Source organism: Lepisosteus oculatus, chromosome 9 (genome assembly GCF_040954835.1).
Source record: "Lepisosteus oculatus isolate fLepOcu1 chromosome 9, fLepOcu1.hap2, whole genome shotgun sequence".
Lineage (NCBI taxonomy): Eukaryota > Metazoa > Chordata > Actinopteri > Semionotiformes > Lepisosteidae > Lepisosteus > Lepisosteus oculatus.
Genome location: NC_090704.1, coordinates 37,656,677 through 37,675,151, shown reverse-complemented (window position 1 = coordinate 37,675,151; position 18,475 = coordinate 37,656,677). Strand labels below are relative to the sequence as shown.

The following is an 18,475-nucleotide window of genomic DNA, read 5'->3' as shown; positions in this document are numbered from 1 at the left end:
ATTTCTACATCTCAAAAATAAATGCAATACAAAAGATGCAAATTAATTTTACTACACTCGGCTACTTTTCTTCTTGGCATTTGCCCTTTTTGTAAACTGCTTTTTATTCATTTTTACTGATCAAACAGAACACATTTTCCCACCACTGCCCTACTATCTACCCCTCTCCAAACAACCTGTCAAAGGATTTCCAAACTACAATAATTATTCATTTCCAATTACACTTTGACTGTGTCAACAGTACCACTCCAAGTTTCCACTATCCCAATGTAAACTCACTGTAAAGTCACATCACCACACTGCAGTTAGCATGCACATTCCTGCTTTGAACATAACAGAAATACTGTGCCTAACCAAATGCTGAATGAACTTGGTTGTGCTTGTACAGGGCTTAGAAGTGATCCGTTTTGTCCATTGAAGTGGTAATATCACCCAGTGACCTAGTATGACGTAAGATTGATATTGGAGATCTCACAAGAGGCATGGTTCTTGAAGTAAATGCCTCTAGGTTCATCGCTAAAAGCAACAACAGACCCGGCTAGCATATCACTTCAGACAGCCTCAAAGGTTTACAGGTAGTGGCTATCAGGTTAAAAAAAAACAGGAAATATAATTCAGGCTGTAAAAAGGTTCGGAACCACCACAAAAAACTAATGCAGAGTCATTTTAATTCTTGTTGACTGGTGTATACATAGCATCACAAAGATCTGTGAACATCTAATGGAATTCCTAAGTGTCGTAGCTGGAGATAGCCACTGGAGGTTGGCTATCTGGACCAGAAGTATTCTCATTATTTTTGATATTGCGGAATATTTAGGAGAGTCCTTGTGCATGTTGTTCAAGTTCAAGTTTATTTGTCAGTCCAGCCATATACAAGTATACAGAGAAGCAAGATATCGTTCCCCAGGTCTATGGTGGGAATACAGACAGACACTGGCAAGACAATGCTATAGACAACGTAGACAATTTAATTTACAGGATTGTGCAAAGAATACATCAGACAGTATGCCTGACATTAGGCAAAAAAGAACTAAGTTTCCAGATTTGGAGTAGGTGCAGTAGGTACCAGGAGCTTGTTGAGGAGCCTGACAGCCTGTGGAAAAAAGCTGTTACGGAGTCTGGTGAAGCTGGCCCGTATACTGTGATACCTTTTACCAGATGGTAGGAGGGCAAAGAGGTTGCAGGAGGGGTGGGAGGGACCGCAGAGTGAGATTAAACAGTGCAATCATTCAAAGGATGATATTTATAAACTGTAAAAGCTGGGAATATCAATAGACTTCTCTCACCTTCTTCCTTCCAGTTTAAGGACTCCTCTGCTTCTTTCAGCTTGGAATCAATGTCCTGTAGCTGTCCCTCCACTAGTGGGAATTCAACCTCTAGCACTGTCTTTATCACCTTATTGTACCAGCCAGCAGTGAGATCTAAGTTGGCTACATACTGTCGGTACAACTCCTTCTTGGAGTAGATCTTTGCAGCTGTGCTGGGAATTTTCTCTGTCTGTCTGGATTCCAGATATTTGACCTCTCTCAAAACAGACACCAACTGCAAGATAAAAGCACAATATTTTTTTCAAACCACTGAAACTGAATTAAAGAGCAGATGGTTTTGATTTGTACCTGATATCAAACTATTTCTGGGCTTAATTACATGGGTCAATCAAAACAAGAGAGAGGAGATACAGTTTAAATATTAATCAGGTGTATCACGCAGGTCAGGAATTCCAAAGCCGAAAATTGAAAACACATACTGCATTTAACCTTACTGTATTGCTCAGTCTGAATTAAATTCCTCTGCATCTCTGAAAAATATACTAAAAATCACTTTTATAGCACCATACTGAGTTTAATTTATAATCAAATCACAAATCATTAATATGATAATCTCACTCTTCTAAAGTAATATTATTTTTGTAAAAAAGTAAAATTATTTTGTAAAAGTTGGTATTTCCTAGTATTTTGTAAAAGTATCCTTTTCTGAAATACATATCGAGACATTTCTAATACATTTTCTAAAAGCGGTTCCGTACTCCTTCCGCAATTATAGGATGAGTATTAAATTTAAGGTGGGGAAGAAGAAGTAAAGTCCAAACCCACCTGAGGGTCAAAATTGACTGCAATAAGCTTTGTCGCAGGGTCTCGGGAGAGGAGGGGCTGTGTGAGGTTGTACTGCGATTTTTCGCCTACTGTGCGAGTCCAGATGTCATACAGCTTGAGGCAGTAACTGAAACACAAGATCAAATAAAGTATCTTCCTCTGTTGCTATGAATTCTCCAAAGCACAAACAGTGGCTGCATTTTAAAAGTTTTCAACTATTCTTTCAAATAATTACATCTTAACCTTTCCACCCAAATCCCCTCAAACAGACTATCGCCTAGTATTAACAAAATATGTAAAAGAAAAAAACATCAATATAGTGTGCGTGTGTTTTCAAGTATGAAACACTATTTTAATGTATGCAGTCTCTCTTGTTCTGTGTCATTTAGAATGTTAAACTCTGTTTTTTCATCCCAAAAGTGTTAGTTCTGTATGGATGAAAGAAGTCACAGCGAAGTTCAGCATAGTTTTGGAATAAGTTCAAAAGCAAAGCAGGATGAAAGTCTGTCTTCTCCAAGCCTAGCTCTGCAGTTTATACAAATGGCTTCCTTTTAGTGTACAATTGTAAGTAACAGTAAGTAATTTATAAAGAATAAAGTTCTGTGTGAGGAAAAATACATAACTGGAACAAATGCATATTTAAATGACAGCAGAGAAAGAATATTAGGGAACCTTAGAAATGTAACATTTGTAATGTCCAGCTGTCACACATTTTTCAGACTCTACGTCAGTTCAAATACTAGACACTTCTTTGCTAGAGTTACAACTTGCTTTTTTACTACGAAAGTAACCCAGTCTCTAAAATTCAGATATGAAATTTGTATTAAATTGCAAACATAACATAAAATAACTGTTCTTACTTGTTTATTCTGTTGGCAAAAGTGTCAAAATCACACTATTTAGACAAGAGTGTTCCTCGAGTTTATTAATTGGTGAAGCCTCTGAAGTGCTCCTGTGTTTCCTAAGATTTATCCTCTATGTTAGATGGCATATTTCAAATAAAATCAGTCATAAGTTCTACTAAATAAGTTTCTCTTTCCAATTTTAAAGAGATTACGTCATTTTATGAGTTAAAAACCACAATATGTGGTTGTAATAAAGAAAATAAAACAAAATATAGGGGGAAAGGCAACAAAGGTATATTATTTCAAAAAGGTAATCTTCACTTGTGCCTTTACTTTTTCAAAACAAATACTGTTTCCTGTCAACTGGGAAATATGCTGCTATTTCTCAATACCCTGCTAAAATGAGGGAGAGCATGTTAAATAAAGGGAAGGATTCATCACAGCAGAAAGCACATTTTCACTGTAACTACAAGCTTCATGGGAATACTGTACACAGAATGGGATTCTAAATAACCGTCTGTAGACACTCACAAAAAAATAAAATCAGCTCTATTCTTTCTAATCAGTGACACTGAAGACACATAATATGTCAGGTCTCTGAAACATCATATCAATCTGTAAATAAACCGATTACAGAGCTCATATAAAGGATGTCTGTATTGTACTGAGGCCCGATCTGTTTAGTTTTAAGGTTTATTCATCTCAAACTCTGGAACAAGGGCTACAGCAATCACATGGCAAAGTAATAACAATAAATCATAGTCCCCTTTGTATGCTGGGAAGTAATGGCTGCACATAATGTACACTTAATTGCCTTGACTTGCTTTTTTTGTAAATCAGTTACCTAATAGACAAGTATCTTTCTAACAAGACGCCAGGCATTGGAGGTACAGTGTTAAACTTGCTTGTTATTTTTCAACTGGGAAACACTTACCTTGAAATCAGGACACATCCTTCAAACAGACTTCAGGTAATTTCCAAAGAATGGAGATTATAAGAAATATTTTAAGTTTGGCAAATTCTATAGTTCTGTTTTTCAAGCAGACTACACAACACTCCCTAGAGTGTGGAAATATGTAACCCAGGTGTAATTATCAAAGGAGAAACTCCCAAATAGCAGTATACCAAATATGTGAGAGATTCACATTTATAGCAAGAGACGGACTTCCAGAAGATTTTGTCAGAAGCTTTTGTTTTATATTTTAATAAGATTTCTTTTGTCCAGTGTAGACAATGGCTCTGGAGTTTCACCCTTGGGTAATAAAATAAAGATATGCTTTTACTCTGCTCTGTGCAACAGAATTATGCACCATGCTGAAATTAAAATAAAACATTTCTTAAAGACAGAGCTCTGACAGCTCCCCAGAATAGCCCTGAACTTGCAAGAGACAGACCTTGGTGACAATGTCAAAGACAAAATGGTACAAAAGGTAGCTTGTGGTGGAAGGGTTTTGGTGAAATACTATTTAAATAATTTACTGAATTATGTAACTTTCACATAAAAAATGTTTTGTTTTGATTTGATTTTTTTAAAATACCTTAGTAACTATGTAACTGGTTATTTTTCACTGTCATAGCCATTTAAACGTGTGCATAGCAACACCCAATAGGGATGTTGCAAACATCAAAGAAGCACTTATAACTGTAAAGAAATTCAACTGCAACAATGAGAACTAGTTTTACAACCTTTTCTTTTAAATACACAGTGTGTATTGTCAAGATTAAGAACACCACCACTGAACAACACATGGTTCCTAGTTAATAACCTTGTTTGTTACTAACAATTATTGGATTCTAGCAACCAAACAAACAGGATGGAGCAAATAGCCTACTCTCTAAAAATAACATTATGTTCTTATCCAGGTTACAGACTAAGACAACAGGGAAAGATAAAAAACATTGTACTGTATGGCAGGTTATTCTAATATTTTTTAACTGACAAGGACCAAATTAAAAATTAAAACAGTAATACATACAGCAATGCAAGGCCTCTATTCATCATTTTATCGAAACCTATCAAAATACCATTACACTACAAGTAGAGTACAAAGATACAATGTAATACAAGACCTTTCTCTGGAGCTTCTTAACTTCGATTGGTAAAGTAACCACCATTCTGATCTGCCAGTACTTCCATAAAGTGAAACCATTCTTTACACTATTCTGCACATGTAAATGATAAAATGGCAATGGCAGAAATGGGAGAAAAAAAGGGTGCTTATACAGCACAAAAAGAATGACTGCCTTTTTAAAATGTTAATGTTTACACATGGATTTCCAGGTTTATCACGTAAGCAATAGAAGTTTGGGATCTCATGGTCTGCAATGACTTACTTGTCAAGTAATTCCATCATCTCTTCATATTTCTGTATCATTCTCTTTCCTTCAGCTGATTCCATACATCTACAAAGTGACAGATAAAATGACATGAAGACTAAAGCCAAACAAATGAATTTTCTATTTAAATATAACAAAATCAGCTTTGGTCCGAACACAAAAGTTTATTTTCAAACTCTTATTTGCAATAGCCCAAGAGATGTACAGTACCAATAACATAAAATGAACAATGGAGAGTTATTCCTAAAAGAATTTTAAAAAATTAAAAACTATGTCTACTTGATTTATATAGTGTAAATGACGGCATAAATCAAGAAGACTCAAGGAGTCGTTTATTTCAATTTTTTCAAGTACACAAACACTGCACATATTTTTTAAAACATTTCTATTTAAACACCAAATTAAGTCTTTTCTCTTTGATGCACCAGATTTATTAAGCTCTATGTATTAAAACAGTGTAAATACTGAACCAAATAGAATTACAAAGCTCAGCCAACTGTAGATGAACAGAAGGGGGAACTTATATGTTAAGTGCCTTGCAACAAATTCACATAGGCCTTTGCACTATTAACCTGTTTTTACTTACGGATGGGTTATATGGCGGAAATTGCCAAAAGGTACATGAATACGTTCCTGTAACTCCTGAGCCCAACGCAGCCCACCTGCTACAACTGGCATGTTTTTATTTACAGGCGTGTAACCTAAGATAAAAACGGGGGGACAGGGTCAGTGGTCTTCATGCTTATTTATCCTGTTATCATGACGACACAGATTAAGGCAACACAACAAATGATAATGTCATCACACTGTAATTTTTTTTATTAAAAGACATCAAAGTTCATCTTAGTTTGAATACAGGCTTGTTTCTTCTATGAAGACGCTTACCCAGTTCTTCTTCTTTGTGTACATGCTTGTTAAAAAGAACCTTAGCGCTGTCGAGTTCTTTGTCAAACATGCTAATGAGGAGGGGATATCTGTCTTCTGCATCGGCTGCTATCAAGGGACGTTCCAACAGACTGCCAAACATGTCTAACACCTGAAAGAAAAAGAGCTCAGAAATCTGTTTACAGCTCTGTGAGATTCGATAGGTTTTAAGAGGTAAAAAGAAAAGCTTTCCTGCACACAAAAACACCAAGCAAACATTAGTAAAAAGAGAGTAGAGATTAGTAAAGAAAATCTATTTAAAAATATATAAAGATAAAGATAAATATATAAAGAATATATAAAGATATATGTGTCTGAAAGATCCATTACATGTTTTAGTTCTTTAAACCCCCCCATAATACTGTACATATTACTTATAATTTATTAAGAATACTTTTTTAGGCAAAATTCAGTGCTTCAGTGTTTCAGAATCTTTACGTACAGCTGACCAGTGCAGCAGTCCAGTATATTGGTATATTATTATTTTAATAATATACATTGCAAACCTTTTTAACATAATGGTAGATGTTATAAGCTAAATTTAGAATTTATCATCTCAATTTCATGATCTGGCTGAAGAAGACTTTAAAATCAATGTGTAAAGAAAAAAAGGTTTAAACAAATACAATGAAATTAAATTAGACTGTATACCTATATATGTTGTTCACCATCCTTCAAACAAACATTACCATAGCTGCTAAGACTTAGCACTGTAAATGCTTATATCAACACATTCCAAATGTGTCACAAAAGTGCTGAAAGACCCTGACATCCACTCACACCCTAATGATCTCAGTTTCAGTGGAAAGCTCTGTAACATTGAAAACAGAACAGCATACAGTATTCCTGTGTGGCTTATTGACAGTCTGGAAAGATGAACAATCCAGAAAACCAAACAGGAAGCTTGCACACACAAAACTCACACACAAAAATAACTACAACAAAAGGAAGTACACCATTTTCATTCTGTTTAACACAGTTATTACTGAAAAGTCATTACAGAAATTGTATTTTGGCAAAACACTGAAAAAAAGGCAAATTGTTGAACCGCACATCATGTCTTCCATGTTATCAATGTATGGGTAATAGTTATTGAAGCACAATTATAGTTGTATTCATCTCATGTTTTGTTTTTATTTTACAACATTGAAAGTTTTTCAATTATCAGGCAATGGAATGGCTGAAGAATGTTGTTGTGACATGTTGCCTCCCGCCTAAACTGAATTTTTTTTTTACTATGTACTATTCAGATCATACTTCAAAATAACAATTTACTGTAGGTTGATAAGAATTTTAATTTTCATAAGTCTATGTTTAAAACCTCATACTGTATACGGCTATGGCTTTTTAACAAAAAGTCTTAATAAAAATAACTTTTGATTTTGCACATTAAGTCATTTGATGTGTACTGTATGTATTGTGATAACCATTTACAACCATACTAAACAATAATTCTGGATATACACAACTAGTGCACTAGAAAAATCATGCACTGATGGTTAAAAATAAACTCTAGTTGAACACACCAAGTTAAGTATCTTTTATTTTTTTACTTTTTCATAAATGCTACCACAATTTAAAACATGAAGGCAGGTGGTAATACACCTGCATTTCTATATCCTTGTGTTGGTACAGTGGTATACTGTTCATGTAAAGCACAGCTATGAAAACGGTTTATTTTCATCAAGGGGCTGTTTCCTTGGTAACTAGCACTAACCTTGAAGGCATGCTCCAAACCAGATGCGTCATCAAATGCCTGGCAAAAGATTGCACCCAGACGCCTGTCCATGTCTTCCACTTTTTGTTTAAAGGCAGAAACATCCGTTTCAAATTCCTGCATTTACATGAAACAAAAATTAGTCTTTTGTTACCAAAACATGCATTTTTCTATCTTTCTAATGCCAAGCAGAACTTCAATGCAAATGCAGAAGAGTGGTACTGTATAATTAAAATAAAAATGATCCAGGTAAAAACTGCTTTTCTTTCATTCTCACTATACACAAGCTATAACTTAGAAGATAAAGGAAATATTACAACTAGCAATATGACCCTCTTATTTTTAACTTTATTTTCTCTTAAGTCTTGTGTCTTATGCTGATGTCTTAAGTCTTATGCTATTAATTGACTGCAGTTCAGCATTCAACACAATCATCCCCCAGAAACTGAGCTTGCTGAATCTCAACGCCTTCCTCTGCAACTGGATTCTGGACTTTCTGACCGAGAGACCTCAGACAGTCCAGATTGGAAACAACATCTCTAGTACCACTATACTGAACACTGGAACCCCCCAGGACTCTGCACTCAGCCCACTCCTGTTCACGATGATAACTCTGACTGCACTGCTATGCACAGTGCAAATTACATAATCAAGTTTGCTGATCACACGACAGTGGTGGGCCTCATTATTAACAATGATGAGGTACCATACAGAGAGGAGGTGGAGCAACTAGTGGACTGGTGGTTAAACAACAATCTGTCCTGAATATACTCTAAATAAGACAAAAGAGATGATAATTGACTTCAGGAGGGCCTGTGCTGATCACTCCCCACTGCACATCAACGGCTCCCCTGTGGAGACAGCTAGAAGTACTAGGTTTCTTGGTGTGCATATCACAAATGATCTCATTTGGACACCACCTCCCTAGCTAAAAAAGCACAGCAATGTCTCATCTTCCTGCGGGGGCTGAGAAGTGCAAACCTTCCCTCCCCCATAATATCCACATTCTATAGAGGTACCATCGAGGGAGGTTTGGGAATTGTAAGGTCTCAAACCAAAAGTCCCTGCAACGAATTGTCAATACAGCAGGAAACATCATTGGAGCCTCCCTTCCATCCATTCAGGACATATACCACAAACGCTGCACACACAAAGCCTTCGGTATTGTGGACGATCCCTCCCACCGCTCCTGCAACCTCTTTGCCCTCCTACCATCTGGTAAAAGGTATCACAGTATACGGGCCAGCTCCACCAGACTCCGTAACAGCTTTTTTCCACAGGCTGTCAGGCTCCTCAACAAGCTCCTGGTACCTACTGCACCTACTCCAAATCTGGAAACTTAGTTCTTTTTTGCCTAATGTCAGGCATACTGTCTGATGTATTCTATGCACAATTCTTTGCACAATCCTGTAAAGTAAATTGCACTATGCACATTTCACTTTATGTACCCTGTACCCTGTCAGAAATGTCTATGTCTACATTGTCTATAGCATTGTCTTGTCAGTATTCGCACCGTAGACCTGGAGAATGATATTTTGCTCCACTGTATACTTGTACAGTATATGGCTGGAATGACAAATAAACTTGAACTTGAACTTAAGTCTTGTCTTTGCTGTTTATTTAAACTAGTATTTCTACAGAAAAATTCAAACTAGGGACCTTGTCACAAGATTACCTCAGGAAGTAGTCCATAATCCTGTTTATAAATAAAAGATTGTAAAATATTCTACAGTTATTCAAAACAAATCATTTTTTCCTGACCTCCAGCACAAGTCTTGGTTATGTAAAATACAGGGGCTCGGGCTGCGGCTCACACAATATTGGAAACATGACAGGCCAATTTGAAAACTGGTGGACAGGGGCATCATGTAGTCTGATACTGAAATAAAAGCAGTGTTTAATATCTGGAGCAAAGAAACACCATAGGTAATATGTCTGTTGAGTGTGCCTCAGTTGTCTTCTCAATTACTGATACAGAACCTTGCTCATCTGAAGGTAAAACACCCAAGAAACTCTATATTTTCTGTGGGCGTGCACACCATTAGGGGTACTCTGTATAGACTGAGAGTCTCTGACTCCATCACCATATATTTACAGACATTAGAAACTTAAGTGCACAGAGGGATTATTTCACTATCCATTGGACTGCTGGGAATTGTAACCAAACTACATTTTAATAAGTGTGAAGGCAATAATATGACTAATGAAAAAACTGTTAATCAGTGTGGGTGTGTTGAGCTCAATTATACATAATATTTTAGAGTATAGTTCTCAAGATTGGTTATGTAGTGTGGATGGGATCTTAATCTTCTGTTATTTGCTGAAACGTTATTTTGCATAATCACCCCAAAGGAAATATGCTCTGCAACAAATGTTTTTGTTTCCTGCAACTAATTTCAATAAACTGATGTGCATCTATTTTAATTACACTTAATGCAATCAACATGTTTTAATTGAATAATAAACATAAGAAAAATTGGAAAGTAAGAAACATTATACAGGTACAGGTAAGCATAGGGAGATATGTTAGAACTACAGGAAATAACTACTTTTGACTTAATTATTTAAACTTTTCATCACTGAACCTGTCACCCTCAAAAACTGATAAATTGATAAAGGTACATTTTCATTTCACTCACCACATTATCTGTGTCCAGGCAGTCATAATTCCTTTCTGTGAATATTTTGTAGACTTCCTGGAATTCCTCATAAATGCTCAAAACTTGTTGGCTGAGAGCTTTCCCACGAATTCCACCAAATTCAATCTTCTCCAACTTCAGCATGTCCAGGGTGGTCAGTAACACATCCTATAACCAAAAACATGTTTCTCTGCTGCCCTTAGAAAGAGTGAGTAAGCACACAATGGAAAACTCTGCAGGTTTCCTTGCAAAAGTTACACTTGTAAAAACATTCTATTTTGAGTCTGCAATGAGGGCCAATAGATACTGTACAACGGGCCAATAGATACACGGGTTATCCATTTTACCATAAAGGCATAGTTATACAGTCAGACTTCGCACAGTGTGATGAAACTGGGACAGTGCTAAAGAGCAAAATTCAGAGCTTGTGGGAAAAGTTTAAAAATAAAGAACAGGAATATTTTAATATATTCCAAGAAAAAAAATACCTATTGCACTTGCCTTTATCGTCTCCACCCGATGAACGAAGCAGTCCATTCCAGAGAAAACCATGGCAGAGGAGAAGTCCCAGCCTTTCAGTTCCTGGCCATTCCTCTGGTACGTGCTCAAAGTTGCCTTCTTTTCCTCGTACGTCTTCCTGAAGAGGTGCAAGACTTCCAGAGCCTCATGCACTTTGTTCAAACTCTCTTCTGTCTCACCTTTCAAAATTTCTTCTGGTCCCAGGTAGGCACGAGCCTGGCAAAACAAGGAAAAGGAAATATATAAAGAAGTAAACCAAAATATATTGATACTGAATCCAAAGATACAGTATGTGTAATGTTTAATTGAGAAAAATTTTATTGTACTAATCTTTTGCCTAAATTTATTATCATTCTTGATTCAATGTACTTTCATTTCATTTTGCATACAAAAAATAAGCATAGATTCTATATTTACTTTGTGCAATAAATTAACATGTATTTTGGTCCCAGGTTTTCCAAAACATAAAGAGTCTGGTCACTACTTGCCAACTAAATTTGAAGAACTAAGGTTTCTAAAGCTAGATTCTTTGGAAAATGGTTATGGGCATAACAATAAAGCCATTCAAATGATTCTCTTGATCTATAAACCATTACAGAACTCTGCTCCTAGGCAGGGGAAGATGGCAGCATCTTCTCTTTTTATTTTGCATGCATTTAATCTGCACCATCCATATTGTTAGTGTATCTGTAGTTTATCACTTATTTGATCACATGGTGGTTGCTCTTTGTTTGTTGTGTGTTTTGTATAAATGTATGTTTTTGTATGAAAATGTTGCAGTCATTAGGAAAGTGAGCAAGAGGTGAGATTAACCTATTAACTTCATCTGTCCTCCTTTCTTTATTGCAATAATTACAACTGTGGTAAATCAAGCTGGAGGTTTCTCCAGCTAGAAAAGGGGCTAACACTTTGTTCAGGCTAGGAATATCTATATTGGAATACAATTTCAGTTTAAACTTGGCGAAAATGCTAATTGTCTACGGTGCCAAACATCTTCTAGAATTTGCCATTTTTAAATGACTATATGTTGCATTTTGATTTCCTTTAGATTGTTTTTGTTAATCAAACTGTTCTAACCTAATTAAAGAACCTATGAATGTTATTCAGAGCACTATACTGGCATTGTTAAGATTAAATACCATACTTGTAATCTCCACAATCCATTGTTGTATAGCAACCACTCTGTTCAATAGGGGTTCTACAACAGCCTCTTTTTAAATTAAAATCCATTTTGTATATCTCAGGTGCATACTGAGCAACTGTGGTGCTTATTTTTGGGAGTCTCTAAAAATAACTAATGAGAATGAAGTAAGTTTAGAGTTAATGACCATGAAAACAGGCCGTAGTTGTTTTAAATTATTCAAACAAGAAGCATTTCCTTTGAATTACATTTACCACCCACAATAAAGAAAGGTTAGTAATTTTCGCTTAAATGAGTTAATTGTCTTTGTGGGTGTAATAAGAAAGTACTGCATTAGAAAATACAAAAAAAACTCAAGCCTCCAAATTACATATAGGCAATGAACTGAATTATCTGAATCATACAACTAATATGTTCTGGAGATATTTTACGGTTGTTTTTAAAAAGCTGAAGTCTTACCTGTTGGATAAGCAAGTTACAGATCTCCTGTAGCAGTACTATAACTCTTCCTGGATTGTTGTAGTGTTTTGAGTTTGCCCACAGAAGACAAACAACGTGCATCAAGGGATTGATCTGGGCCTTGGCCTCATTAAACTCCACATTCTCCAGATCCTCAAAGTAACGCTGAAGAGGCTTCAGGTGAATATTGATGTCTCTGGCCTCAGCTAGAGCTGGAATGAGTACACAGCAGAACAGGAAAACTGGTCAATGTCATTATTTAAAAGCACCAACCTGAAGGATGGAATGCTTATATAATTTAAACATGCTTCACATGCATTTGCACAGCTTTTCACCTTGAAATCCAGATTCTCTATTTTAAAGTCTACATTGCTGTATAAATTGGATTTTAATGCATTTTAATAAACAAGATAGCACAGATAATTAATGATTAATGAACAGTTGCTTAAAATACCTCAGTTTAATTATTTTGCTATTTTGCTATGTGGTGGACCAATGGCTTTAGGATGTCATAGAAACTAATAAATCTATGAAAAAGTACAAAAATGTTCTTTCAGTCACTAACAAAACCTTTGACAGGCTTATTTTCATTAATTTGCAAAGACTTTCAGAAGTGTATTTCTAGAAGGAAAATACCCCACACATCTAGACAGGATTTGCGTACCACAACACAAAAATCACCTGCTAAAACATCCTTGAGCATGTCAAGGAATGCTGGGTAATAACTGCTTTCCATTATTTCCAGTAGCTCTGCCATTTTAGCAACCTTTGCAGACTTTAGTTGGTCATAAATGCACTCCAAATTAGTATATCTAAAATAAAGAAAAAGGAAAACATTTGTAAATATGAAAACAGCGAACTAAGAAGACAATACTGCTAAGTTCTGTTTGGATTTACTTATCCAACGTATTTAGTTGAGATAAGAAAGCGGTGCAGGAGGACACATATTATCAGTGTTATTAGGACATATCATAGAGCACATTTCTCACAGAGCTCTAGAGCATGTGAATAATGTCTTGTCACAGCCTTTCAAATTGTAAAGATAAGATGCAATTTTCTCCCAGCTAGCCTGATTGCATCAACAAACCACCTCCTCCTCAAAAAAGCCCCTGTGTTTTGTAAATGTGTATACTGTACATCACTTATCTTAATCACACAATTCAATGGCTACCTATATCTGTTAACATCCAATTTAAGATCCTTGGTCTTACCTACCACGCTCTTTACTAATCAGCTTTCTATAGTCTCCAGTTCCTCCTGTCCCCTTATACTCCCACTTGGTCTCTCTGCTACTTTCTCATTCTCTTCACTCTCCTGCCTCTCATAGCCACTGCACCCCCTGTGTTACAACCAGGTATCAAGAAGTATCAGTACTAAACAATCTTCAACACCTTGTGGTACCTTCTCACAAACCAGTTCTTCAGACAGCAACAACAGATACTTCCACTCATCCATTTTCTAACTGCTTTTCTAGTACAAGGTCAGGGTGGAGCCAGAGCCTATCCCAGCAAGCAACATGCACAAGGCAGGATACACTCTGGACAGCTTGCCAGCGTACACACAGACACCAACAAACACACATGAGGGTAAACTTTCCCAATTAAGCAAATGAACCTACCAGTTTGTCTTCGGATAGTGGGAAGAAACCTGAGGAATGGAATCCAGCAATACAAACTACTGAGCCCCAGTGTTGCCTTACAACAGATACTGTATTTATTCTAATTTGTGCACCATATTTTGCTTCTCCTACTGTATCAAGCTGAAACCATTTTGATTACATCACTCCATTTTACCCTTATTTTTTATGAAAGTTTCCTTGGGCTAGGAATATCATCTAAATCCATTCATGGTAAACAATACAATTCGCAATAGCTACAGTACAGATGAAAAAAAAGGTCATCTTTATTTTGCAGACTCCAGGATGCATGGTGATTGGCATCTATCACATAAATTTAAAAAGTATCATTTTCATAGTTGGTAGTAAGAAAATCACTGTTACAAGTACTGTGATGCAATAAAGCTAAAGTTACAACAAGAAAAACACTCAAATAATAAATCACAATAGTTTAAGGATTCAAAGTAAATATTAGTTCATAGAGGATGCTACTTTAGCAGCTAAGCACTGTAGGACTGATAACACTTAATAGATGTTAAGTAATTTAGACAAATGAGGCAATGATGGATCCAATGAAGTCTTCAAGGGCTTAAATGCAAAGAAACCTAAAACTGACAGAAGCAGGGCGACGGGACATGACGACATGATGTGAAATAATGTATTGGTAATTTACCTGTTTTTCCAGAACTGCATTTCTATATGCGGTGTTGGGTTTTTGCCCTCTAAGAGTGGTTCTGACGAATCCTTCTTCAAAACTTCCCGGATCTGATGGCTCCATTCTATCACTATGGACTCAATGGAGTGTACAATACTTTTGTCGGCCAAATCTCCACTGCACAATTTACATTGGAAAAAAATATGGTTATCTGAAAACTCTGCAGAGAGAATGTTAACATTCTATCTACAGTAAATCAACACTTAAAGTCAGGAACATTACATGCTGCATAATACCATTTGGATTAAGAGGTCATATTTTGTCCTGCAAGACACATATTTGCAGACAGCATAAAATCACAGAAAATCTCTGTTTAATGAAACTCTGTCTGTTGCAAATACTAAACACTAATAATAATCCTTAGACAACAACAACTGATGGTTGTTTGCATATTCAGAAGACAGCTTTGATGGGACAATGTCTGTGACAATATTTCATAGTTCATAGTCACTGTTCATATTGGCCAAGGAGAAAAACATGACTAAAACACACAAGAAAGGTGTTACTGTTTACGTACTATATGCTACTCAACAATCAAGAGTACCAAAAAGTCATTACATTTTCAAAAAAGCCCCTGTTGATTTCTCCATTACCAATAACTTCATTTTAAGTTCTAGAAAGTTAAACTGCGTCGACAGTTGGCTAGGATGAAGAATTAATTAAACCAAAATATAGCACTTGATTGTATAAAGACAAAAAAATCTGACAGCTTCAGATGAAAGATTCTTTTCTCTGCTGTGCAATCATGCATTCACTTCACTTCAAGCAGCATGGAGCTTCGCTCAACAGTCATCTGCAAGTGTGGCTGATAAGACACTAGCTGATTAATAACAAAGCACTTTCATATGAGACCATGCCAGGTGCACATTATTGTGGTGTCAAAATGGAAGAGCTACCTAATCAAGACTTCAGTAATCTGAATCAAACCATTGTTCGTTACCTTTTCTCTCTCTCATAGGCAGCGTGCTCTACTTTCTCCGATCCAGCTGGAAGAGGAAGTAACGTCTTTCCTCGGACTTGTCCAGCCACGACAAAGACATTGTTCTTCAGGGCATGTATGTGTCGCTTAATATCCTGCGATACTACATGTGGCCAGTCATGATGGTTTCTATTATTTGACAGGACAGGAACTACCACCTATTAAAATATTGCCATAAAAAATAAAGCTATATTCACCATTTGTCATTTGTCAGCCTCATGACTTCTCAATCTCATGACTTTTCATAAAACATGACATTTCAGACTTCTTGTAATGTTTTATGAAACTGACTTTTGGGCAATCCATTTCAAATTTAAGAGATTTCTTTGTAATACACAGAAGCTATTTTGCTTATAGTAGCAAACAGAGGCTAGGTTTTTATATTCAGTTTTCATATTTTTACCAAATGACTGTGATCCAGGTGAATGTACAATGAACATTAAAAGGCTAGATTATTCAATTTTCTTTCACACACACTGGCAGATTCAGGCATCAATTTTAACCTTTATTATTAATCTTGAAGCACCCACAACCAACGAGTCTCCTGAGAGCAATCATTCTACAGAATTTCACTAGTCTTGATACATTTGTACCACACAATATCAGAGGACACAAAAATATATTCATAAAGTTTTTCATTTGACATAAATATTTTCAAAATAATCAGTAACTCGTTACGACATTTTGTGGTGTACTTGGATTTTGTTTATCAAAACGTAAACTTACATAATATAATTATACCTCATTATAAATTTGAAATATCATTACAATTAGAAAAGTGACAGATGAAAGCTAACAGGATATCTTTTAATATAAAATATGCAGCAACGCCAACTTCTATTATTCAGCTATAATAAAAACGGTGTGAGTGGAAATCAAATAATTGAGGTGCTATGAATCAAAATTCTAAGTCTTTAACAGCAAGGCACATGTGAAACAAATTATTTTTGTAAGCTTGGGCTTTAATTTGGACTCAGTAACTCAAGTTATTTTTTAGTTCAACATGAACAGGTTGAATAATTTGTTTCTTACCTTAACCAACTATTACCACTGCAAAACTCAGTAGTGCAAATCAAGCAGCTGATTAGTTAAAGAACCTTAAAGTTTTATCGACTAATGGAAAAAAAAAACAGTAGGTTTTAGTTATAAAAACATTTAAACTGAAAAGACCACAGTCTATATACAGTCTATATACTGTACAGTGTGGCCATTTTTACGTTCCATTTACACTGCTTTACTGAACAAGTCAGCATGTATAAACAAATAATAGGTTTATAACATGCTGAAAAGAGAAGAAAGAAAACACAACATTTCGGCTGTGGAGCCTTCTATCTGGCTCAATAAAGACCGTTCCGCGATGGCAGTTTTCATTAAACCAACATTAAGGTACACTGTGAAGTTTAGGGTTTAATACCTGAGTAACTCTAGTATAAAAGGCTCTAAAGTGTGCTTTACAGGGCAATTGAAAATGCATTAAAAAAGTACAAGACAGCACTGTGTCAGGTCATGATATTAGTTTTTAAAATGAATTTGACAGATTAAATATATCATTGGGAAAGGTCACATGTACTTTTACTATAAACAGACACCTGTGCTAATCCATGAGCTGCAGACGGCTGAGCAAGGCCCAGTACTGTTAAGCCGTTAACATGAACAAGTGTTGGGAACACAAAGCTAAGAAAATCGTGATATTATTGAAATAGTTTAGTCTCTTATTTAACATCCTTCGCAGGAAAAATGTGTTTCTTCCATTAAGAAACCTTCCTATAATTCTTGTTTTAGGTTTTACGGCTGCAATCACTTCTAACAGCCTAGGTGTTCTCTCCCTATTTTACTTAATTAACCAGATATCTTAAACATGTCTTCTTTAATTGTGAATGTGTTGTTCAGCCTCGTCGTGTATTTGTTATGCAACTCAGCCATTAAAGGTCTGGAAATCTAGTTTGCAATATCTACCAAAGCGTATTAAACCAGAAATGCCATACACAACTTTGCAAAACCAACAAAATGTAACGTCACCATTACCGCTGCAAAACTCCGCAGTAGAAAAACAAATAGCTGATAGGTTCTTTTATGTCATCTTACCTCTTCCACGAGCGCAGAAAACTGATCCAGTGGGGAATACGACAAATCTCCATATAATAAACTATTTTTAATAGATTCTGGAGTAAGAAGGTCTTTGGAGCGTTTCACAAAGTAAACGGCTTTATTTTTAGTGCTTGCTGGAAATTCAGTTGTGGGAATCAATTGCCCTGCTGCGTTTAAAGAAACAACTAATACAGTTTGATCAGTCCTATCTAAAAACTCCCGAATTATTTGTTTGTACTCTTCGGTTCCTACACATTTTTGCCAACGATCGGCCTTCAGTTTCAATGTTTTTAATACATATTCTTCAAGAAAGTCATATCTTTTATCTATAGCAGGTGTATCCCCCATTTTAACTTTCCCTCGTAACCTAAACAGAGATTGCGGAGGAGTGAACACCGGCGCTA

At 35.9% G+C, this 18,475-nt stretch overlaps 1 protein-coding gene across 3 annotated transcripts in view; it reads right to left on the bottom strand.

Moving 5' to 3' along the window:
• The window catches only part of dnah9 (dynein, axonemal, heavy chain 9), a 146,143-nt gene extending 127,668 nt beyond the window's left edge, over nt 1-18,475 (bottom strand). The window contains exons 1-13 of one of the 3 annotated variants that reach the window (XM_006635123.3): nt 18,069-18,475; nt 15,945-16,141; nt 14,963-15,121; nt 13,356-13,486; nt 12,675-12,886; nt 11,057-11,290; nt 10,556-10,723; nt 7,917-8,033; nt 6,161-6,311; nt 5,862-5,976; nt 5,273-5,341; nt 2,094-2,220; nt 1,287-1,542 (exon numbers count right to left, since the gene is read on the bottom strand). In XM_006635123.3, the coding sequence (XP_006635186.2) occupies nt 1,287-1,542; nt 2,094-2,220; nt 5,273-5,341; nt 5,862-5,976; nt 6,161-6,311; nt 7,917-8,033; nt 10,556-10,723; nt 11,057-11,290; nt 12,675-12,886; nt 13,356-13,486; nt 14,963-15,121; nt 15,945-16,141; nt 18,069-18,419 (2,287 nt within the window). In that variant the 5' untranslated portion in view covers nt 18,420-18,475. Of the gene's footprint in view, nt 1-1,286; nt 1,543-2,093; nt 2,221-5,272; nt 5,342-5,861; nt 5,977-6,160; nt 6,312-7,916; nt 8,034-10,555; nt 10,724-11,056; nt 11,291-12,674; nt 12,887-13,355; nt 13,487-13,885; nt 13,970-14,962; nt 15,122-15,944; nt 16,142-18,068 lie in introns of those variants that run through there. The other 2 variants (XM_015356558.2, XM_015356557.2) reach the window with 2 other exon arrangements.